General features: G+C 38.9%; 2 protein-coding genes, 1 long non-coding RNA gene and 1 other non-coding gene across 6 annotated transcripts; 3 read left to right on the plus strand and 1 right to left on the minus strand.

Moving 5' to 3' along the window:
- The first annotated feature begins 339 nt into the window (after positions 1–339).
- On the plus strand, positions 340–1,285 carry LOC125189689. Its single transcript, XM_048086942.1, has 2 exons — positions 340–1,044; positions 1,208–1,285. Exons 1-2 carry the CDS (start codon positions 340–342, stop codon positions 1,283–1,285), a joined length of 783 nt encoding a protein of 260 aa, XP_047942899.1.
- Positions 1,286–1,530: 245 nt separating this feature from the next.
- Positions 1,531–6,585, plus strand: LOC125190314. Of its 2 annotated transcripts, none has more exons than XR_007170898.1 (5): positions 1,531–1,700; positions 1,777–1,848; positions 2,999–3,061; positions 3,519–4,338; positions 5,025–6,585. It is a non-coding gene; the product is annotated as an uncharacterized LOC125190314 (long non-coding RNA). The 2 variants fall into 2 exon arrangements; XR_007170899.1 differs by having other exon boundaries at positions 3,838–4,338.
- An 11,603-nt stretch (positions 6,586–18,188) lies between these two features.
- LOC125190311 (probable NOT transcription complex subunit VIP2) lies at positions 18,189–24,292 on the plus strand. 2 transcript variants are annotated; one of them, XM_048087584.1, is made up of 15 exons: positions 18,189–18,316; positions 18,999–19,135; positions 19,659–19,767; positions 19,844–20,022; positions 20,192–20,573; positions 21,131–21,141; positions 21,295–21,337; positions 21,427–21,522; positions 22,234–22,322; positions 22,417–22,602; positions 23,026–23,448; positions 23,529–23,581; positions 23,662–23,703; positions 23,838–23,982; positions 24,097–24,292. In XM_048087584.1, the coding sequence occupies exons 2-15, from the start codon at positions 19,118–19,120 to the stop codon at positions 24,154–24,156; spliced, it is 1,836 nt and encodes a 611-aa protein (XP_047943541.1). In that variant the 5' UTR covers positions 18,189–18,316; positions 18,999–19,117; the 3' UTR covers positions 24,157–24,292. The 2 variants fall into 2 exon arrangements, with proteins under 2 accessions (XP_047943541.1, XP_047943540.1); XM_048087583.1 differs by having other exon boundaries at positions 21,131–21,337.
- On the minus strand, positions 19,687–19,767 carry LOC125191454. The gene has a single exon (XR_007171137.1). It is a non-coding gene; the product is annotated as a small nucleolar RNA snoR35 (small nucleolar RNA).
- Positions 24,293–24,369: the final 77 nt, after the last annotated feature.

The following is a 24,369-nucleotide window of genomic DNA, read 5'->3' on the forward strand; positions in this document are numbered from 1 at the left end:
CAACACTCAAATGGAACAAATCTAAAAGAAGTTGGATGAGGATAGGGCAAAGGCAGCTGCACGAGTGGATGACATCAACAAGAAGTGGGTGGCAAAGCAGAAAACTGGGGACTGCCAAGTCGCCGGCGGACCGCCGCAACCACCACAGCGGGCCGCCGCTGGAGTACCGAATGGAGTGTACCCAGCCGCCGGCGAACCGCCGCACACCTGCGGCGGGCCGCAACATACAAGACAGAAGCGCCCACTCAGCAAGGACTCGTGCGGCACAATGGGATTGTGCTACCTTTCCAACCAAATAGGAAGTTTAAGCTCGAAGAGCAGTTCGAACATTTTTTGAACATGTTTTGTAAGGTTCATACTGACATTCCTCTAGTTGAATCGTTGCAGGAAATACCTAAATATGCGAAGCTACTAAGGGAGGCGGTGATGAGGAAGAAAAAGCCAACAAAAGTCGACCTTAAGCTACCGCATCATTGCAGCGAGATCATCCAAAAGGAAAAGGCAGTAAAGCAGAGAGATCCGGGCCAATTCATTATCAGATGCCAGATTGGAGAGAGAAAGGTTGATAAGGCCCTATGTGATCTAGGATCTTCCATCAATCTCATGCCACTGAAGTATTACAAAAAGCTCAACATTGGGCCACTCAAAACTTCAGACGTAACACTAAGGTTGGCCAATAACTCGTCCATAAAAACTGTAGGTATGACTGAGGACGTCTTAGTTAAAGTCGATGATTTCATTTTCCCCGCCGATTTTATTGTGCTTGACATGAAGGTAGACAAGAACGTCCCTCTAATCTTAGGGAGAGATTTTCTTGCTACTTGCAAAGCTTTGATTGATGTAGGTCGTGGGGAGATCACAATTAGTGATAACTATAGCCAATCCACCTATAAGATCGAGAGCGAAATGCTCAAGTTTGAGGAGGCAAAGCGGGCGAAGATGGAACGGCAGTGTAAGGCAGTCATGGTCACAGATTCGACCAAACCCCAAGACCCCTTTGAAATGGAGGACCCTTCTGCCTCCACTATCTACATTGTAAACGAGGTAAGACGTTCTCCCAAAAAGAACGATACTAATTCCTCTACCTCTATCCCTGTAATACCCGCTTTTATTGTTACTTTTTTTTTATGTTAAAATATTGTTTTGAGTACAAGCGAGTGATAGACCGTGAATAAAAATACTGCATTTGTTTTGATTGGTGGCGAAGGGAAGTAGTGAATGCTTGATGTTGGTTAATCGTGTGGTGAAAGTAGTCGACGAAATTGACGTGAGATTCGTCGATTGAAAAATTGGACGTTGGTTTACGAGTACTTGAGATAATACCAAAATACTGAAATAAAACACCACAATTTAATTAATATTCTAAATCAAATATTTGGGCCTATCACTTTTATTTGTCTTATTTTAGTCCATTTATCTAATTCTTGGGCTACTTTTATTTCAACTAATTATTCCCAAGCCTTATTTAAAAATATGCACTTTGTGCACTCCTAATTTCATTCTACACGGTTTTCTCCCATATCTCCCATCTTCCCTGAAAATCTCCAACTAATTAAATCTTTTCTTCTCCTCCTTATTTAAACGCACGCTGCCATCTCTTCCTCACACATTCTTTCATCCAAAATCTGAGAAAAAGAAACTTGCGAATACCGTGAGTTCAGCATCCAATCTGCCGTTATTTTCTTCTCTTCCTCCACAAGGTAATTTCTCCTCATTCTATTGAATACGAAAATCTCCATACTTTTGATTCCATAACACAAATTCTCAACATCACAGCTCGAAGGAAAAACCAAGAGAGTTGTGATTTTTCAATACTTTCTCTTCTGCAAGTTTTGCCTCTTCCGGAAGGTATATACATAATTTCTGAAAGTCTCTGCATTCAATTCCATGACATTGTTCACATAATCAAAGTGTTCACGAAATCGAACTTAGACTCTTGTTGAATTTTCTGGAAATTGTGAATGATTCATTCTCGATAAAATTTGCAAGCTTTAATCTCTTGTTTCCTCTTCAATCTCCATTCTTGAAAACCTGCTGCCTGCCCATTAATAGTTGATAGTAAATAATTAAAATCTTAATAAAGGTTTTGGGATGGGGAAAAAGAGAAGAGGGACGAATCTGATGGGAGAGGCATCGCCGGTGATGGGCGCTGACTGTGGGAAGGATTTTGTGCTTCTGTGGAGTGAGTTTTAGAGAGATAGCTTTGGTGGGAGCCGAGATATGTGTTTCAGAGTGTGATAGGAAAGAGAGGAAGAAGAGAGGGAGTTGGAATTGTTTCTGGTTTGTAAATTGCAGATGATGACAGTAGAGAGAGAGGAAATATTCGACAGTTTAGAGAAGGGAATATATAATTCTTTTCTTTACGTCCCCTATATTATTTTGTGTCTGTTTTATTTAGTAGAACTGGAATGGCTGTGTACGTGTGTTGAGGGAGTACATGTTTTAAATAAAGTAGTGCTGAGGTTATTAGATTTGCTTTTGCCTTCTTAAGGTCTGTGAGGAGCTGGAGTATTTTTATTAAAAATTGATGTGTTCTTTTGAGATAAAAATGGAGAGAGAGATGTTAGAGAGACATGGGTGACTTGGGAGCATATAGTATAAATTCTTTTAATTTGTAGTTTTAAAATGGGGAATTGATATATTGTGTATTTTGGGTTTAGAGGACAGGTATACACACGTATGGTGTAGTAATTGGGAGTATAATTAATTTCCTTTTCTTTTGTGAGAATTATAATTCAGGACACTTTATTTCTTTTAGTTTGGCTACCTCAATTATTTGGTTTGGGCTGGTTCAGTATTTGTTTAGTTTGGGTCTAACTAAATAGTGCTGGGCAGTTTCCTTAGTGGTGAGCTAAATCAAAAAAAATACGAGGACTTTTATTTTGACAAAATGTTAGAGGATATTTTGAGCGCACACGCAAGTAGGGTGCATGCATTGTTTTAAATTAATTTATTTTGCAAAGTCTTATTCTTGCATATTATATTATTTTGAACAAAGGTGAACTCTTGCACGTCGTTTGTGATTGGAGAAGAAAGTTGATTGAGGAGTTAAGCGATTGAGGTGGGCTTTCGTTTTAAATAAGGACTATGTCCTAAATATTTTGTTATGTGAAAGGAGGTGAAAAATGTTTGTCTTGCCATGTTTTGTGTTTGAATGAACCTATCTGAAGTGGCTATGCCATGTATGTTAACGAATTCGGGTCCCAGTAGGGCCGCAAACCCTGCTCGGACTGGTGTACACCCAGTAGATTGTGCGCTATCTCATTGGAGTTGGCCGGTCTAGTGACTTGCTTCGTGGCCACGTTCCTTGTCATGTAGTTCAGATATGGTGATGGTGGATGTGGATGGAAAGTGGTTGCGCAACCGAACTTTACGGAAAATATGTTTTTAGTGTACTTGGGTTCTTTTAAATAAAACCCCAAGATCACTCGTTTATGGCTTGACAAACTGTATTTTGGCATGCGTCCACTGAGTGCATCAAGTACTCAGCCCTGCATATTGTTTTTCTTAATGTGCAGATTGAGCGACGATAGACGTGGAGGATGTTGAGCAAAGTTATTGGAAAATTATATCTTGTTTGGTTGTTGGATTTGTCAGGTCTTCATACTCGGCATTTTTCCATGTCTTGACGCTTCCGCTAAAATTCTAAATTTTCTTTGGACTGTTTCATCATTGGGTCTTATTATTCGAAGTTAGTTTTGTGGAGACAATATTTGAGTTTGTTTTAAGTCCTTAGTTAATCTTTTGTTTTGGTCGTGTATATTTCGTTGTTCCCTTTTTCTTTCTCGCTTCTTTAACCCTCCCTTAGTTCCGATCAACCGTGTTTTCTATCCTTAGAAAATGTGGGCGTGACAATCCCCCAAAAAAAGAAGCAAAAGAGGAAGAAAGCACCCAAGGAGGACCCCGAGATTTACGTTATCAAGACCAATAAGGGGAAGTACAAGTGTGGAAGAAGCTAGGGACCAAGTTGCTCCCTATGCCAATTTTCAATACTCGGGTCGCTGATCCGCCCAATTAGTGGGCCACTTCAAGTCGAGCTAACGACTAAAAACAAAAGCTCTTGTTGGGAGGCAACCCAATTTCTTTAATTTAGGTCTTTTCTTTATTTTTTTTTTTATTAAAAAAATAAATTAATTTGCGAGTGGCGGTCGCCGCACTTAACACGGCGGTCGCCACACGTGTGTTCACATGTGCAGGATAGGGCGGGCCAGAGAAATCGCTGGACGGGCCGCGGCGGCATGCCAGGAAACGCAGTTTTAAACGTCCCATGCGGTAGCCCGCCACACATCACGCGGCGACTGCCGCGCGCAGTCCAGAAACGAGAATGGCCTATTTAAGGTATGTTTCCTATTCCTTTTCTCATTCCTTCTCAAATTCCTTCCTTGCACACAACCCCCACCTTTATAAATCACCAAATTCACACACCCACACTATCATTCTTTCAATTCTCTCCAAATTTAGAGTTCTTCTCCTCCAATTCTCAATCAACACAGGGTATGAATCTTAACTCAATTTATGAGCTTTGTTTCAATTCATTCATGGATTTGGGCATGTTTAGGATGAATTGTTCGGTAGAGACTCTTATTTTACGATGGGGGATGGTTGTGTGTGCTTATTTTTGGATTTCCATGGTGAAATTGTGTTTTGGTGATGATTTGAAGCTTTGTGAATAGTGATTCCTTCTTGTTTATATGTTGCAATCATGTTCATAGCATTGTGAAGCTATTATTACTTCCATGAATTGCAATACTTGAGAATTTCTAAGAGATTGTTGATATGTATTGATTTATTATTGATACGTCTCTGCATGGGGGATGAATTCACGTTGGGGGGTGGATTTTTGTGTCCTAGTTTGGATGATTATGCTCTACATGTTTACATGCTACCATCTAGGATGTTATGAAACACAAACTTGCAACTAATTGTTGATTCTTTGCTATTGCTTATAAGAGTGCAAGTTTGGGGGAACCTTTGATTGCCCATTGTTGGTATACCTTTTAAAGTATTATGTTCTTCTTTTGTAGGATAATGGGATCAAAGGGAAAGCGCCCGAAAACGCGAAGAACTATGGTATTATCCTTGCCTCGGATGAGCAAAAGGCCATGTGGAAGAAGTTGTCGGCGCGAGAGACGGCGCCCTCGAGGTACCCCCACGATTTCCCTCTCCAAACTTTGGGGATCGCGGAGGACTTTTGGGCGTTGTGTGACGTGGGCGATGGGAATGGGCTCCACTACATGTTCGAGAGGAAGTGGCCGTCTTCCGGAAGTATACTCTTGAGTTCCTAAGCTCGTTGAAGGTCACCAAGGACCGCCGGCAAAACATCCCGCTTAGCATCGACTTCCTCCTAGGCAACCAATGGCACTCGCTCACCATGGAGGAACTTTGCGGAATCTTCCATTGCTTCGACCCCAACCCCGAGACCGATAATGACTATGACTTTGACGAGGTTTAGGGTGCGATGACGAATGAGTACGAGCATGCCGCGGGCTATGCTAAGTCTTCTTCGATTCGCAACCTGGTTTTGAGGTACCTTCACAGCGCTATGACCCAACTTATGTTTGCTAGGGTCGATGGGGGGAGTGTCTCCCAAACGGAGTTGAATGTGATATGGTGCCTCCTCAACAAGAAGGGATTCGATTATGGAACCCTTTTTACTATCTATGTGGACCGGATCACGAAGAAGGATGACGGCGTTATTTGTTGTGGGAGCTTGATCACGCCGATTGCCGAGTACTTGGACATATCCTTCGCCGGATTGACGGAGGATGGCGGGGAGCGCTTTATCACCTATGCGGTGCTCTTTTCGGTGGGGCTATTGAAGACCGACTATTGGGGTCAAGGATTTTTCCTACAAGGCCGAACCCCGATGAGGAGTTTTAAACAAACACCTCCGCCCAACTAGGAGATATCTACTCCTACATGCAAAACGTGTCCAACACTTGGGACACCCGTTGGGCGGAGCAACAAAGGGAGAACGCCTACAACTGCCAAGGATGGACGGCTCAAGGCGATTGGCGCACGGCGAAGCAACAATTTTGGGAGCAACAAAGGCTAGAAGACGTGCATCGCCGTCAAGAAATTAAAGAGCTCCATAGGATGGCCGCCGAGGCTCGATAAGAGTGCCAAACCATGATTGGCGACATCGCCTATCTTATTGGTGCATTCGACGACCTCAACGCCCGTTTCCCTCCTTCTCCTCAAGATTGAAGAAGTCAAGCTCAGTGACTTTAAATGAGCATTTGTACCATGTTTTTGGATATTTTTAAGACAATTTCTTTTTATGTTTTTGACAATTTTTGCTTTAATTTTAAGTATTTTTGGTTTTAGTTTAATTTTTGTGCGTTGAAAATTTTTCGTAGGTTCTGATCTCATCGTGGCAACCGCCGCATGTGCTGCGGCGGTCCGCCACCTGCTCGCTGGAACAATCTGTTGCTGCGCGGCGACCGCCGGACATGCCGCGGCGGGCCGCCACCTGGGCGCAATTTCCAGCGCGATTTTTTGAATTTTTTTGAAATTTCGCCCCGTCAAGCCTCGACGCGAAATTTTTCAAGGTACGTTTTTTTTAAGTAGTTTACTCACGTCCCTACCAACTCTACAAACTTATTTTACACTTTGTTGTAAATAAGTTTGGGGAAATGAAATGGTGGACCGTGAGTTTAGGTTTTTGTTTTAGGGTTTTTCTTTTTGTTTTAAAGTTTTTGCTTTTATTTTTTTTCAAAAACCCCGTAGGTGAATTTTGTGTTCTTAAAAAAAATATTTTCTTGAATCCATGTCGTGAACTTAACATGAAGAACTTAGAAACACGCATGCTTAGGGACACACTTTAGACTGAGTTGTCAATGATAATATATTCCATCTATGTTTAAGTGTGGCTTAACGTCTTGATTTGATGGTTTGGTGAAAAGGTGCATAATTAGTGAATTGTTCATAGTCTTGCCTAAGTTTACATAGTGTTTAAGTTGATTTAGGAGGATGATTGACTATCTTTTCTTAGCCTACTTTTATCCAAATTTTTGACCCTCTCAAATTTTTAAAAAAATTTCCCTTTGGAGCCAATTTTGAGCCTTTAAACCTTTTCTTTGGAAGCCAACATAATGGGGACAATTCCTTTGGTTAGTTAGTTTTTGCTATTTTATTTTGTAAAGGAATTGGATTAGTAAGGAAGAAAGTATAAAAAGTAGTGTGCTTAATATAAAGAAGAGTACAAGTTGTGAAATAGAAAAATTCCAAGTATGTGCTTAATCTTAGAGAGGATGCCTATGAAAAAAAATGTAAAAGGTTGTGAAAAGAATTTTTTTTTTCAAAGGATTGGAAAGTGAGTTGAAGGAGAAAAATGAAGTGTTAAAAGTGTCTTGGGTTTAGGAAAGTGGAGTCAATTTTACTCTACTTGGGATATTTTTATTTTTGAGTCACTTTTTAGCCAAATATTCCTCATCTACCAAAGAGCCTACATTACAACCAAAGATAAAGACCTTTCGGACTTTTGATGCTTAATCACATCTAGTAGAGGAAGGATTAGACTTTGAGCAAGCTTATGGTAAACTTTGCATGATGCATGATTTGAGTGCTTATATACACATTCCTTTATACACTTTGAGAGTGAGAGAACACTTCCCATCTTTGGAAGTTTGCCACATGTGAGTGCATGAATTCAAGGTGTTCCACGAGTTAGTAATGAAAGTGCACTAATAAGCCTTGCTTGATTTGATTGCGTTAATACATGCTTAATCTGTTCTTTCATCTTTTGAGGCAATTATGACGTCTAGTCCTTGTGCATTCCGTGCGCCTATTCTTGTGTCTTTATTGTTTTGTTCGAGGACAAAAAAAAAATGTAAGTTTGGGGAAGTTGATATGCTCGAATTTTGCACTATTTTAAGGCCGTTATTTGGTCCGTTTTTTATGTCAAAGTCACTCTACACGTCCATTATTTGCATATTTTGTCTATTTTGGTATTTTGACGTGTTTTGTGAAAAATGTGCATAATTGAGCCGAAAAAGGGAGCCAAAACGCAAAGTCTGGAAATCTGGAGTCAAACGGCGACCGGCGACCGCCGCGAATGTGTACGTCGACCGCCGGCACCCGGCAGGCAGATGAATGCAGCGGTCCGCCTCGGAAAAATACGCTTGGAAGAGAAGTCTCGCCCGGCGGCCCGGCGGAGAAAGGCGGCGAATCCGAGATGCCCTAGATTTGTTCCAAGATTTACCATATTTTGAAGATCCTTTCCTTCTACAATAAGGATTGGCTTTCCCCTATAAATAAGACCTCAAGCTTCATCAAAAAGAGAGCTTCTACTTGTAAAATAATTCATAGAGATCAAGAGCTAGAGTACTTCACTTGTGCAAGGAGTTGGAGAAGGATTTCAAGAACATCAAGAACGACAAGGATTCAACCTACGGGTTTTATTTGTTTTAGTTTTACGTTCAAATTGTCTTCCCTTCAATCTATGTGTTTAACTTATTTCATTATGTGTAACTAAACTCATAGGATTCTTTAGTAACGACTTTGGTTATACAATTCCAATTTTCTATTTAATATCCGTTTTGTTTTTACTTTGTTTATTCCCTAAGTTAGTCTTGATGCTACATGATTGAGTGACACAATTGTGTATGATTTAATATAATTTGCTTCATAACTGTGACAGAGTTCTAACGAGTTAGATCCACTTAGTAGACGCTACAGTTAGCTTCCCTTAAAACGACACTGTTAATTGAGAGACTTTTCAAGGATCTTAGGAGCTTTATGGAGTTACGTGTTAGGATTGACAACCCTAATCTTGTAATCAACGTTTGCATCGCATGAGCATAAGCTAGGTGACTCGTCCTATCAAAGTAATAACTGTGCTAGGGTATTGTAGTTTCAAATTTGTATAACCATAACTGTGAACGCACATCCCTGGAATTCCCTTATCTCTATCGATTGTCTCTGTGTTTTGCTTGCATTTAGTTGTTAACTGTTTTCAAATATTTTCTATTTTCAAAAGTTTTCAAAAATCTTTCGTTCGTCCAAATAGTAATTGAGTCTTAGTAGAGGATAGACCTCTGTGTTTGCCTTCCCCGTGTTCAATATCCCGGTACTGGCCTTTGGCTATACTATATATACTCTGTATACTTGCAGGTTTATGTAGTGCTAAAAAATAGTGCAGGACCTACGCCCTCATTCAGTGAGTTCTTACGAACTGGGAAATCCTCTAGCCAGGGTACTCGTGACAGATAGGGAGGATCTCTGTTATTGAGCTGTGTACATTCTTGAACACATTTTGAGCTAACCACCTGTGTGCGCATGCTTGTGTGTGATCTTGACTGATTACTTGCTCTTGTGTGGAGTCCTAGATTAGCAAATCCCTGCATTCTTTGTTTTCTTGGTGAGTCTCTGTGTCTCTGTGGCTTTTAGGTCACCAATCTTGTCTGTGCAGGGTTGTGTGTTGTGCCTTGTGTGTTTCTTTTCTTTTTTCTGTGTGTGTTGCCAAAAACCCTTTTGTTTTCAAAATGGCTGCTCCAGTTGTTGGGATTACTCCCTTCAATGGTAAAAATGATTTTAGCATTTGGAAGCAAAAGACCAAGTGCATTTTGATACATCAAAAAGTTTTCAAAGCTGTTGAAAATACTATTCTTGAAACAGAATCTGAGGAAAAGAAAGCTGAGATGAATGAGTTGGCAAGGTCAACTATTATCCTCAACCTAAGTGACTCTGTCATAAGGAAGGTTGGAACTATTGATTGTGCTTCTGAATTGTGGAAAACTCTTGAAACCTTGTATACTGAAACTTCCATGTCCAGTAGGATGTATTTGTTGGAAAAATTTTTCAAATTTAAGCTTGATTTTACAAAGGACATTAATGACAATGTGGACAGGTTTCAAAAGCTTGTTCAAGACATTAAACGTGCTGGTGATAAAACTATTGATGAATATACTAGCATGGCTTTAATGAATGCTATCCCTGACTCATACAGTGATGTGAAGGCTGATATTAAGTATGGGAGGGATTCTGCGCTCCCATTGATTTGATCATTAGCTCTCTTAAGTCTAAAGAATTTGAACTTAGGGAGAATAATGAGGGTAAAACCAGTCAGAATAAGGCTCTGACTGTTAGAGGTAGATCTAGATTCAAGGGGGATAACAATGGGAAGCAAAATAATGATGGGAAAAAGTCAAACAGTGGAAAGTCTAGGTCTAAGAATAGGAATCCCAATAAGAACAACAGGAAGTGCTTTAACTGTGGTGAACTTGGCCATTATAAGAGAGAATTTACTAAGCCTAAAAAGGCAAAGTTTTATAATTATAATGAGGATGTTCTTGCCAATCTTGCTAAGAATGATGATTCTGAAGGAGTTTGTTTTATGAATCATGACATGTTCTCAGTGAATTTTGCCTTTGCTTGTTCTTTTGCCCAAACTGACTGGTTGATTGATTCTGGATGTACTTTTCACATTTCTTCTTTCAAAAATTTGTACTCTGATTTCAAACCTGTTGCTGACTCTTTTGTCTCCATGACAAATGATAAAAAGTGTCAAATTCTTGGGGTTGGGACTGTGTGTTTGAAATTTGAAAATGTTTTTACTTTGAAGTTGGACAATGTGAAGTATGTTCCTGATCTTTGCTATAACCTGCTTTCATGTACTTCTCTTGAAAAAGATGGTTTTGAGGGAAAATAGGGGCATGGGGTTATGAAAATCTTTAAGGGGTCTTTATGTGTTTTCAAAGCTTTCAAAAAGTATAACTTGTATGTGTGTTCTGCTCAGTCCCTATGTGATTATAATAGTTCTGCAAATGTGGTAAATGATTATAAGACTTTATTATGGCACAATAGGCTTGGACACATGAGTGATAATGGTTTGAAAATTTTGAAAAAGGATGAGCTTCTCTCAAAAGATTTTCAAAATGATCTTCCTTTCTGTGATACTTGTGTGTTAGGTAAGCAGCATAGAGTGTCTTTTCCCTCTCCTGTTATTGAATGTATCAGTAAAGGAGTTCTTGAGTACCTACATATGGATGTGTGGGGACCAGCTTCTGTGACTACCCATTCACGATCTGTCTATTTTTTATCTGTGATAGATGACTTTTCTAGAAAGGTCTGGTGTTTTCTTTTAAAGCAAAAGTCTGATGTTTTTGACACTTTTAAAAATTGGAAATGCTTGATTGAAAACCAAACTGGATAGTCCATCAAGGCTATCAAAACTGACAATGGGTTGGAGTTCTGTAATGCTCAGATGGATAGTCTTTGTGTCTCTTATGGTATTAAGAGACACAAAATTGTTCCTTATACCCTTCAGCAAAATGGAGTAGCTGAGAGGATGAATAGGACCCTGCTTGAAAAAGTCAGGTGCCTTCTTTCTAAAAGTGGTCTTCTAAAAAGTTTTGGGGAGAAGCTCTTCTTACTGCTTGCTATTTGGTGAATAGATCACCCTCTGTACCTTTGAAAGGAAAATTTCCCGAGTCTGTTTTTTCTGGTAAAAGAATTGATTTTTCTCATCTAAGAGTCTTTGGTTGCCCTGCCTTTACTCATCAGAAGGTTCATAAACTTGATCCTAGGTCTAGGAAAGGTGTTTTTCTGGGATACCCTGATGGTGTTAAAGGGTATAGGGTATGGCTGAGGGATGAACCAGGGTTCAGGGTTATAATTAGCAGGGATGTTGTCTTTAATGAAACTGAATTCCCTTGCCTTAAACCCTTTGGGGAGTCTGCTCTATTCAGTGAGTCTCCTACCCACATTCAAAGTGAGGTGGAGATTCCTACTGGTGCCTCAAGTGAGGTGGAGTAGGTTTGGATCACTGATCCAACTCCTGTACCTAAAGGTGACCATGCTGAGGACCCAGTAGATGTAGATCATATTGATGCACCCCCTGATTCAACTGTTGTCCAAGATAGTGATGTGGTTGATGAGCCAAACTTGCATGATTATATGTTAACTAGGGATAGGGTAAGAAGGCCTCATAACCCCCCTGATAGGTATACTGGTTTGATGAACTTGCTTGCTCTTGCTTTCAATGTTTTTGAATCTGATGGGGATGAACCCCAGACTTATAAGCAGGCTCAGAAGTCTAAGGCCTGGAATTTGTGGCTTAAGGCTGTGAAAAATGAAATGCATTCCTTGTTGATAAACCATACTTGGATTCTTGTACCTTGCCTGTTGGTGCTTCTGTAGTTGACTGCAGGTGGCTTTATAAACTTAAAAATGAAATTGATGGTATTAGGTACAAGGCCAGGTTAGTGGCCAAAGGGTTTACTCAGCAAGAGGGGGTGGATTACACTGAGATCTTTGCTCATGTTGTAAAATTTACCATAGTCAGACTTATATTAGCCTTGTGTGCTCACTTTAATTGGGAAATGAAACAGATGGATGTTGAAACTGTTTTCCTTCATGGTGACCTTGATAAACCAATTTACATGAAACAACCTGAAGGTTTTGTTTACCCCAAGTTTTCCAATCATGTTTGCTTGTTGAAAAAGGCTATGTATAGTTTGAAGCAGTCTCCCAGACAGTGGAACATCAAATTTAACACTTGTATGCAGAAGCTAGGCTTTGTTATGAGCACCTTTGATGCATGCTTATATGTTAAAAACCTTGGTAGTGTTCCTGTGTTTTTGTTGTTTTATGTGGATGATATGCTGATTATGGGACCATATTTAAAGTCTATCAAGTCTGTGCAAACTGCTCTGTGTGAGAACTTTGACATGAAGGACCTTGGTGATGCTCAGAAAATATTGGAGATAAATATTTTTAGGGATAGAAAGAAGTCTATCCTGGTGCTTCACCAAGAGCCTTATGTGCACAAGATTCTTCAAAAGTTTAATATGGCTGCTGCTAAAACTGCTTATGTTCCTTTAGCTGCACATTTTTTACTGAGTAAAGATCTTGTCCTAAGTCTGATGATGATATTGCTGCCATGAAAAAGATTCCCTATGCAAATGCTATTGGTTCTGTGATGTACTTAATGGTCAGTACCAGACCTGATATTGCTTATGTTGTCTCTGTGCTTAGTAGATATATGTCAAATCCAGACCATGTGCATTGGGAAGCATTGAAATGGTTGTTGAGATACTTGAAACATACTTCTAAGTATGGTCTGTGTTACTCAAACGTGATGATGGTGTTGAGTTGTGTGGCTATGTGGATTCTAACTATGCTAATGATAGGGATAAGAGCAAGTCCACTAATTCCTATGCTTTTACTGTGTGCAGATCTTGTATCAGCTGGAAGTCCCAACTCCAACACATTGTGGCTCTATCAACAACTAAGTCTGAATAGATTGCTACAACAGAAGCCATGAAAGAAGCCATTTGGCTCAAGGGAGTGCTCTCTGAACTGAAATTCATTAAGTCCTTGCCTGTTGTATATTCTGACAGCCAATCAGCTATTCAGTTGTGCAAAAACCCAGTCTTTCATGATAGAACCAAGCATATAGATGTTAGGTTTCATTTTATTAGAGATGTTGTTGAAAAGGGTGAGATTGCATTGCATAAAATTCACACTGATCAAAACCCAGCAGATATGGGCACTAAGTGTCTATCTGTTGAAAAATTGCTTTCTTGCATCAAAAAATTGCACTTTGATTGTGGTTAACATTGCATGTCCCTCGGATGATATGACCCAGACTTGAGAATCTAATTCTCTAAGTGTCCGTGGGTCAAAAGACCTCTTTGGCTAATGGACCTTGGTCCTTTGGTGCCTTTGAGGCAACCTGGTATTTCCTTGACTAATGAACCTTATTCTTTGGTGTCTTGGATCTACCTTGTAGGCTGTGATGAAAATACATGTGGACCAAGACTCTTCTCCATTTACCCAATGTGGTCCAAGGTGGAGTATGTGAGATAAATGGACCCCAATGGAATGTTTGGGCTTGGTGAATTAAATGCTTTGGGCTAATTTAATTCTAGGCCCAGAACTTGTGCAATGGCCCAATTGTTATTAGGGCCCGTTACCTACCTGGGAGAACCGATTGTTGTCGCGTGGCAACTCCACGAGGATCCTGCTCCTGGGCCGTTGATCTGGTAGGTGTGCTTGTTATGTGAGAAGCCTCTTGAGACTTCTCACATTCATTCTGATTTCAACTCTCTCTCTCTCTCATCAAGCTCTCCAGAATTCTCTCCCTCTCTCATCTTTGTTCTTCGCCGATCTTCTTCTCTGGTGACTTCTTCTCTCTGCATCTGTGAGTGAAGAGTGTAGATCCTTCAACTTCTGTGTTGATAGATCGGTTAGCCATTGATTGAACGGTAGAGTTCAAATCTGGCGGTTGGGTGAAGAAACTCGGGCGGTTCCTTGTGTTTTGAGAAGACCTGTGATCTCTGGTTCGATTGGTGACTGTTCTGAGTTGTGTGTGACACTTGTGTGAGAGGCGGCCGGTGCGAAGTAGCAATCGGTAGACTCCTAGGGTTTTTGGGGTCTGGTTTATCTCACTGTGCTCCCTTGTGATCTTTGGTGAAGATAGAGGAGGTTCTTGGCCTGTGTGAAGTTGCTGGTGCAACCTGAGCCATAGTCACGCGGTTTCTATCTTGTTTGTCATTTCTTGTTACAGATCCTTTAGGATCTGATCTCTTGTGTTACTAACTGTTCTACTTGAGTGTGCAGGTCAAGATTGGAGAGAATTTAGCCATATATGGAATCAGAACCGGTCATGGATTCTGATTAGTGCTAGGATTCTTTTTGTATCTTGTAGCACTTGTAGATTGTATAGTTCGGTAATACACTTTGTATCTTGGCTTGTAACCCTGAGATTAGCTATCTCAGACTAATTACAATAAAAGAGGTCCCGGTAATTAGCGAATCCCGAGTGATCCGATCCCTACAATAACTTTGCAATTAGGTGTATAATTTGAAAATTTGGAAGATGTACGCAAATGAATCTCAAAATAGTTAATTGTTGCTAATTTTTGCGAGTTTCTCTTAGAATATAATTTGATGATTTCATAACAACGTGGAAAAACTTTAATGCAACATGTATTTATAAAGGCGGCTCGGTTTGCAAGATTGTATATCGGAATTAAATATGTACTGTGTTTGGCTAAAGAAAGATTCTATCCTCCAACTCAATCCTAGATTGCTAATCATGCGATAATTACTCATGACCAACCCCCTCAAACTAAAATAATCTAACAACTTAATCCTATATTATAGCTTGGTACTATTTTATCTATCAAAACGAACACCACCATTAGGAATATCGATGTAGAAAAGTAGTACTCCACTTCAATCGCCCCTCTTTAATAGAGATATTTCTTTGGGCACGAGATTTAAGATAATTGTGGTAAATGGAGAGAAAATAAAGTAGGAAATAAAATAAGTAGAAAGATAAAGATGAAAATAAACTAAGATAGAGATGTACTCCCTCTGTCCCATAATAAGAGACTTATTCTGTCAAATTTGTCTGTCCCACAATAAGAGTTTTATTTCACTTTTACCATAAATTGTAAGCAACCCTACATTCAACCAACTTATTCCACTTATATTTTATATTTAAACTATATATATATATATATATATATATATATATATATAAAAGTAAGATCCAGATCCCACTAACTTATTCAACCAACTTTTTTTTTGCATTTTCTAATATTCGTGCTCAAACTAAACAAGGCTCTTATTGTGGAACTTCTTGGAAGCTATGAGCTATGTAGCTACGAGTTCCTATGTAGTGTAGCTCTAAGTTATGAGTTCTCTTGTTGCTCTTCTCTTCCTTGTTTGTTGATTCGCACTAGGAGTAGCTCTACAACAGCTGGGAAATCCATCCAACAACTGCTCACGCGCACAAGGATTTTCTTAAGTAAGAGAGTTACATGTTGTTTTTCTCAAGCCGCACCAGTGAGCCATCCCCAGTCGGGGAGGGTGAACGGATGAAGCGAGCAAGCGAACGAGTGAGCGAACGGAGGTACTAAAGTACCGGATCGTGTCGGGGATGCTCTCCTGACAGCAGCACGAAAGGGGACAAGTGTTGTCATACAACACCAGCCGACGGACACCGAGGGAAACGAAGGTATTCGGAGGGCGACTGAGAAAGAAGAGGACCGAAGGGATGTATTCGTTCGAAACGAAGAGGCAACGTTAGTATGCCGAACTCCCGGGCAGCTGGAAGGAGAGCAGCAACGAGAAGAGAAGGTACTTTAGTACTGTAGTGAGCGAGCGAAGTGAGCGATAACGGTACGCACGCGAAGCTGTAAAGGATTGTGTTCATGGTCCGGGCCTTAGATTAGATGTTTAATTAGAATCCAAATAAGAGCCTTTAAAGCCATGTTTTGAGCCCTCAATTACCAATCTATCATGAGCCCACTCCCCAGGTGGAGCGGCCGAACGAGGCGGGGATTGGCCCTGAGGACTGGGCACGGGGGTCCCAGTTCTGAACCCGTCAGCTGCCGGCGAACTGCTCGAGTTCACATGGAACCTTTCCCCTCTTCGGCCTTCAAAGTTCTCATTTGAATATTTGCTACTACCACCAAGATCCGCACCAACGGCCGCACCGCATTCGGGTTGACGACCCGCAACGTTATGCTCGATCACTCGGGTAAGTCGGGTTGTTTGGGAATGCAGCCCCAATCGGGCGGTAAATTCCGTTCAAGGCTAAATACGGGCGAGAGACCGATAGCGAACAAGTACCGCGACTTTGGGTTGGGTCGGCCGGTCCGCCTCACGGTGTGCACCGGTCGGCTCGTCCCTTCTGCCGAAGATGCACTCCTGGTCTTAACTGGCCGGGTCGGCTCAACGAAGCAGCGGCGCCGTCCTACCTATTTAAAGTTTGAGAATAGGTTGAGGGCTGTTTAATTAAAACAAAGCATTGCGAAGGTCCCTGAGGATGCTAACGCAATGTGATTTCTGCCCGGTGCTCTGAATGTCAAAGTGAAGAAATTCAACCTAGCGCGAGTAAGAAATATTATTTTTGCTAAAAAATAACTGATCCAATTATAATAGGAAAACTAAAAAAATGAATATGATTCAATTATGTATGAATCCTCGGAAAGAACAGAAAGAAAATAAAACTAAAACGGGCTGGAAGTGGTACAATTTATATTTTTTTTATTATTTAAAAAAAATTATACTAGTACAATTTATATTTTACAAAACTCTTTCTTTATAATAAATAAAGTTGGACCCATTTTATACTCCAATCATTTTTTTTCGTAATCTCTATAACTTTGCTCACGCATTAAAACTCGCGTCCATTGAATTTTTTTTTTTAATTTTAAAAAACAAATAGAGTATAAATTTAAGACTGTATTTATTTTGAGACAAATTAAATCTTAGTTATCAATTTAATAAGTATATATTAACCCTAGTTTAACCATTTGTTATTTCTGTTTTGCATTTATAAAAGGTGATATCTTAATTATTGAAACTTCTAAATCTATAAATATATAAAAGGCGAGTTTTGGCTATTATTTTAAATATTTATAAATTTTGGACAAGACATTAAAATTCATTAGTTATGGACCTTTTGAATATTTGTTGAATATTTGGCAGTTATATAATCTGTGGCACTATAAATTAATGGTATTATATAATTAATGGCATTATATATTAATCTATCTATCTATACATATATAAAAGGTGAGTTTTGTGGTATTATATAATTAATGGCATTATGAATTAATCTATATATCTATACATCTATATAAAAGGTGAGTTTTGACCTCAATATGATACTCACTCCGTCCCTGAAAATTTGTCTCTTATTTCCATTTGATTCCTTTTTTTTTTCTTAGAGCTTAATCAGACGATGTTTCAAATGTCTCCCATTCATGTATTGTTAATTAGAGGTCTCCAAATTTTTATAATTTATTATTAACTATTCTAAATTTATTGTATATATGTTTAATTGTATAATTCAGTTATTTTGTTAACAATTTTGATATAATAATATTATTTTTAAATCTATTAATTAATTTACGATCTAATATTAATATTTTAAAATATATTAATCTGTGCATCGCACAAGTTACGATACTAGTTTAATTAATTGCCAACTTATTTTCTAGTAATATTGAAGACGAATAATTGAAACTTTCAGACAAGACTGGATTACATTGAGAGGAGTGCGTCTTTAGCCACTAATAATCGTTTATAATTAATGAAAGAAAATTACTCCATATGAATGGCAGTTGTAATTTAATGTATTTAATTGGTATAGTTAGTATTATTAGTAATGTAGCAAATAAATTAATAATGACATTCGAAATTTGGAGGAGAGCATAAGTTGTGCGCTAATTTATAGTGTGAATAATTTGATAGGGCTTTTGTTCTCTTTTCCCCACTCTCTCATATCCCTTTCTCTATCGTCTCTCCGTTTCTATCTCTTCACTCCCTCCCGCGCATCTATCTCCTGCTCTAGGTCAACATTTTTTCTCCCTTTTCTCTTTGTTTATGCATCTATGGAGCATCTATTTGTGTTTTTACTTGTTTGTATGTTCTATGGGGACTCTCGTGGACTGGGAGCCGATTCAATTTTTCTTTTTTTGCTTGGGGAGTCGAGTTTAAGGGGTTATTTATCCTTCTTGCGTGCTATCTTCAATTCCTTCTGGTTCGTGCAATTTTAGTGTTTATTGGGCGCTTAAATGCCCTTTGAGATTGAGTTCTTATCTGCGCAAGATGCTCTTTTTGCAATTGGCCCTTTTCCCCCTTTCTGAAATTGAATCCTACAGGTTTAGTTTTTTTTGGTGACATAGTTCCTTACTCTCACTCTTGCTCCTCTGGTTATGTGGACATGCTAGTGAAATAATCTCGTTTGGTTATGCGTCATATCATGGGACGTCTTTTGGTTTTGAGATTGTGTACGCCTCCAAAGATATATTTAACTCATTACAGCTGCAATTGACGATCTTGTGGAGTGTAGTTAGAGGACCTGGTTTTTGGAGTTGATGCATTTACCTGCTTATGATCCCCCCTTTCATCTACTTATCATTTAGTTGAATTTCATTCTTTGGTCATCTAGTCTATGTTATTGTATCTAGCTTTTTATCGTCTTCTTTTGCAGCATATTTGTAATTGGCTTCTTTATGCTTTATACTTTTCAGATTTTATTGGATCACAAGGGAAGCTCTGAAGGCGTTTGAAGAGCCTTCTGACTTAGAAGGAAAAAGGAAATACACTGGTTGAGGAAAAGATCCCTTCATGACCTTTTGACATTTTAATAATGTCAGGGTTGCTCAATGTACTAGCTCATCCTCTGCAAATTTTATTGACTGCATTGCATTGATACCACATAGCATTAAATAATGGAACACCTATTTTCTTATGCTGTGGAGAGTATCGATAAGTATGTTCCTATATGAAGCTTGACTTTGTTAGATGGTACGTAAATCCTTGAGATATAATCAGGGTCAGGAGTCACTGAGATGAATGCTCATTATATGTAGGGATTACACTTTTAGTCTCTTAGGAGATACTGAATACATCCAACACTCTTACACTTTGTAATTTATTGCATTAAGGTGTTTTTCTTATCTTGTTATGCTTTTGCAAAAAACAACTAAAGACAACCTTTTAACACTTCCCTTTTATCAGAGAATGTTATTATTTATTATTCATCAGATTCATACCTTGGTGTCATGATTACATTTGTGTTTTCTCGTCTTCAATTTTGGATCATGAATGACTTGATAGAGATAAATAGGCTTGATCTGTACACAAAATCCGTAATGGTGTTTATTAATTCATTCACACACTCGCTGCAGTCATCACTGAACGGTTCTACTTCAAGTCTTCCTGACAGCACAGGGCGTTCATACACATCATCATTTTCTGTACAGTCCGGTGCTGGTTCTCCTGTTTATCATCATGCTGGTAGGTTGTCTGGTGGAATGGTCTAAGTTGATTCTTGTTTAAAATATCTGTGATAATAACTAGCACTGTTTTGCAGGAAATATCCAGGGACTGCATAATCTTCATGGAAACTTCAATGTTCCAAACATGCCGGGTGCGCTTGGATCAAGAAGTACAACTATGAATAACATTGCTTCAAGTGGGTTGCAACAAGCTTCTGGCAACCTTTCTACTGGCCGTTTTTCTTCCAACAACCTTCCAGTTGCCCTTTCTCAGGTGATATTTTCTGGTGTAATTTGCATTATGTGGATATCTTGCTTTACATTTTGAAATCTTATAAGTAGGATGCTCTGAATTGCTTTGGTGTGTTGAACCTTCTATAATGTGTATGCATTGGTGATCTGTGTCTGCTGAACTGCTTGCTGCTTATTTCTTGTGTTTGCAGATATCTCACAGCAATACGCATGTTCATTCAGGGATGGCAAGTAGGGGTGGTATGAGTGTCATAGGAAACCAAGGATATAGTAGCAGCACTAATGGAGTTGGTGGTTCTATCCCAGGGATCCTACCAACATCTGCTGCAATTAGCAATCGGACATCTGTTTCCGGTCTTGGTATATCTCCGGTCCTAGGAAATGCAGGGCAACGAATGGCAAGTTCAATGGGTAGTATAGTTGGTGGGGGCAATATTGGCCGGAATATTAGCTCAGGTGGAGGGCTATCTATGCCTGGGCTTACTTCTCGATTGAATTTATCAGCCAACAGCGGTTCCGGAAATCTAAACGTGCAAGGACAAAATAGGCTGATGAGTGGTGTACTTCAACAAGGTAATATTCCATCCTATAATATTTCTCTACCAGAGTCACTGCATACCAATGTTTTGTGTTGAAATTTAACTTCAGCTTGCTATGCAAATATACATCAGGTCATTTACAGTATTTGTACTTTAGCTTTCAGATGCTTTCCTGTGGTGTTTGCCTGATTTTTAAATAGATATAACACTAAATTCATGTACGTTATGGCCCAGTTTCACATAGATGAGGATAGAAGTCTTGCAATCTTGTTAGTTGGTCAGTTAAACTTATGCATGTGGACTGTGGTGTGTGTTTAAGACTTAAAGAGTGTGAATTAAAATATGAGGATCCTGAAAACACCATTTATTGCAATAATTGAATGGATAAAGTATCTAATTTGAAACTTGAAAATTATTTAGGTAGTATCAGATCGTGATTGTACCCATGTCCTTTCTGATCCACAATTATTCTCTGAGCTGCTATTTTCATACTGATTCTAGAGTTATTGTCAATGTGTTATATAATTATATTTTTGAGACAGAGATGATTCATATATGTTAGTACATTGTGTTTGCTTTTCTGTTTTTCAGCTTCTCCACAGGTACTGTCAATGTTTGGCAATTCCTATCCTTCTGCTGGTGGTCCTCTATCTCAAAACCATGTTCAGTCCGTAAATAATCTTACGGGTATGAGCATGTTTGGTGACATGAATTCCAATGATGGTGCTCCTTTTGATATTAATGATTTCCCTCAGCTGAATAGTCGTCCCAGTTCATCTGGAGGCCAAGGGCAAATAGGTAATCACCAGTCAGATTATTTTTCTCTAAAACTGCTGTAAGTACATTCATTCGTGCTGATAGTTGTGTAATATCTCGAAACATTGCAGGTTCTTTACGAAAGCAAGGCCTTAGTCCTATTGTTCAACAAAATCAGGAGTTCAGTATCCAAAATGAAGATTTTCCAGCCTTACCTGGATTTAAGGGTATTTATTCTGCCTATGCATTTATAGTCAAAGTTATGTTGTATTTGTGATTATTCCCCTTGTTCATGTTGTGTTTCTCATTAAGATCTTTGTGCTACAACTTTCTACCTCAGGTTATTCTTACTCTGGCAGTTTTAATTAATAAGGGGGCCTTTTATAACATCAGCCAATCATATGTTGTGTTGCTTTGTCAATTATGGTTATTACTGCTCACTGCTCATGAATTTTTTAGTATCCTTGAGATTAAGGGTGAAGAGATTGTGTCCATATTTAGAATTTATGAATTCTGTTAACACTCATGTTACAGGTACTTTTGGAGTTAATCTATTGGAGGAGATACCTTTTTTATGTTTTAATTTTGACGGCAATGCTACAGGCATGCCTGCTGTTAGGTTTTTCCAACTTAATAGTCATTAGTTTTCTTTTTGGCAACTTATTCATCTAGGTCATGTTTAGTTCATCTGCTGAGTTTATCATATGGCGTCATGCTTGTTCATATGACGTGACATGGTTAGTTTTGAAAGATGCTGATTTAGTCATTCTTTTAAAGTGATAATAGTAACTTTTTTAATCTATGTCAAGATTAATCTTATCTATTGTTCTTAAAGATAGAACCTAGCGTGTCTGCTGAAATAACCTAGGCTTTTTTTGTTTTTGTTTTTTTTTCTGTTAGGAATTTCCCCTTACGCTACAGTATGATAATCCTTGCAGGTGGCAACATAGATTACTCAATGGACATGCATCAGAAAGAACAAATTCATGATACCTCTGTTTCCATGATGCAGCCCCAAAATTTTTCTGTAAGGGGGATTCGCCATCTCGCCATCCAAGCGCATCATCTATTTCTCCCTGGAACATCAGTTTTAACTCATGTCTCTTTTATTTGTAATGCAGATGGGACGCTCTTCTGGTTTCAACTTGGGTGCAACTTATTCACCCCATCGGCCACAACAGCAGCAGCAACATACTCAATCAGCAAGTGGTAGTGGTGGGCCCTTTTCTAATGTAAATAATCAAGATCTGCTCCATGTACATAGTTCGGAGTTGTTTCCACCATCACATTCGAACTATCATTCACAGGTTTTCTGCGACACATTTCAATTGTTTTTCAACTTTTTTGCATTCTTGCAAGGTGGAATATAAAGTGGAGAATAAAAGCTAAAATGGTAACCTAAGCGTATAAGAGACAACAAAAACATCACTTTCATCCAGCTTGTTGTGGTTGGTTAGTAGCTAGTACCTGAATAGAATTTTTCAGCACAAGCTAAAAATTTTGTGTCCATGCCACTACACTTGTTACAGATGTGGATTAGATATAAGAGTCACGTACTAGATTGAGAAACCAATTTAGAACCAGCAGATTGTGAAGTATTGCTATGTGAGCTTATTGATAGAGTCACATCGTTATTGTTCATATAATGATCAATAGATTCCTGCAGTCGTTTTACATTATTTTATTCGTCTAATTATTGTATGTTTTGTTTTTCTTTTTAAATGATCCAGAGCAGTGGACCCCCGGGAATTGGATTGCGGCCTCTGAATAGTCCAAGTTCAGTATCTGGTATGGGGTCGTATGAACACCTACAACAATATCAGCAGCATCCCAATCAATCCCAATTCCGCCTTCAACCAATGTCTGCTGTTGGTCATCCTTTTAGGGATCAAGGAGCAAAGCCTATGCAGGCTGCCCAGACAGCTTCGGATCCATTTGGCTTGCGTGGTTTATTAAGTGTGATAAGAATGAGTGATCCTGATTTGTCATCTCTTGCACTTGGAATTGACCTAACTACACTTGGATTGAACTTGAATTCTACGGAAAATCTTCATAAAACGTTTGGTTCCCCATGGTCAGACGAGCCTGCAAAGGGTGATACTGAATATGCTGTGCCACAATGTTATTATGCCAAACAACCACCACCTTTAAGTGTGAGCTTTCACTAACCTATTTATAACCTGCTTTCATTTTAACTCTTTTTTTTGCTAAAACATGTTGCCATTGGCTGCAGCAAGCATACTTCTCAAAGTTCCAATTAGACACGCTGTTCTACATTTTTTATAGGTAAGCCTTGTGTTATACAACAACTATTACGTCCAATATATTACTTTTAATGTAACATACTTGATATCGTTTTTATGCAGTATGCCAAAGGATGAAGCTCAATTGTATGCGGCAAATGAGTTGTATGTTATCTTCACCTTTTGTGATACTGTGTCTTTGTGATGCCTGCTCATTACGAGTGCTGCTACTCTCATGGTTGAATCTAATTCTGGTTAGTTGCATAGTTGATTAAACCATTTTACATGTAATATTTCAGATATAATAGAGCCTGGTTCTATCATCGGGAGATACACTATTGGTTTACAAGAGTTAGCAACATGGAGCCTCTTGTGAAGACAAGTGCTTACGAGAGAGGTTCTTATATCTGTTTTGATCCAAACACATGGGAGACAATTCGAAAGGTCTGTTGCCATTTCTACATTTTCAATCTGCTATCTAGCTGCTTGCTGAATCATGCCTGTTATTTTAATAAATTTGATTGATGATGTACTGATTGAGCTGTAAAATTGGTGCAGGATAATTTTGTTCTTCATTATGACATGTTGGAAAAGAGACCAGCTCTGCCTCAACATTGACAAACATGCTTGTTGTATATTTTCATGTTCCTCCTGTTCTTTAGGATAGAAGCAAGCTTGCTTTAAATTATTCTCTTATCTGACCCATTGTAAGCAATCATTGCAGCAATGATATCTTATTGCTTGCTTGTTGTAATTTCCATCTATCTTTTCCATTAAATTAAGCATCAATAACTTAGATCAATTGCTATACATTTTCTTTCCAAACTCATA

Source organism: Salvia hispanica, chromosome 5, assembly GCF_023119035.1.
Source record: "Salvia hispanica cultivar TCC Black 2014 chromosome 5, UniMelb_Shisp_WGS_1.0, whole genome shotgun sequence".
NCBI lineage: Eukaryota > Viridiplantae > Streptophyta > Magnoliopsida > Lamiales > Lamiaceae > Salvia > Salvia hispanica.

Coding starts and splice junctions, on each gene's coding strand:
- LOC125189689 (XM_048086942.1), top strand. CDS start 340: ATGTTTTGTAAGGTTCATACTGACATTCCTCTAGTTGAATCGTTGCAG. Junction 1,045..1,207: donor CTATCTACATTGTAAACGAG/GTAAGACGTTCT, acceptor TTGGTGGCGAAG/GGAAGTAGTGAATGCTTGAT.
- LOC125190311 (XM_048087583.1), top strand. Junction 20,574..21,130: donor GAGTGGTGTACTTCAACAAG/GTAATATTCCAT, acceptor TCTGTTTTTCAG/CTTCTCCACAGGTACTGTCA. Junction 23,983..24,096: donor CATGGGAGACAATTCGAAAG/GTCTGTTGCCAT, acceptor AAATTGGTGCAG/GATAATTTTGTTCTTCATTA.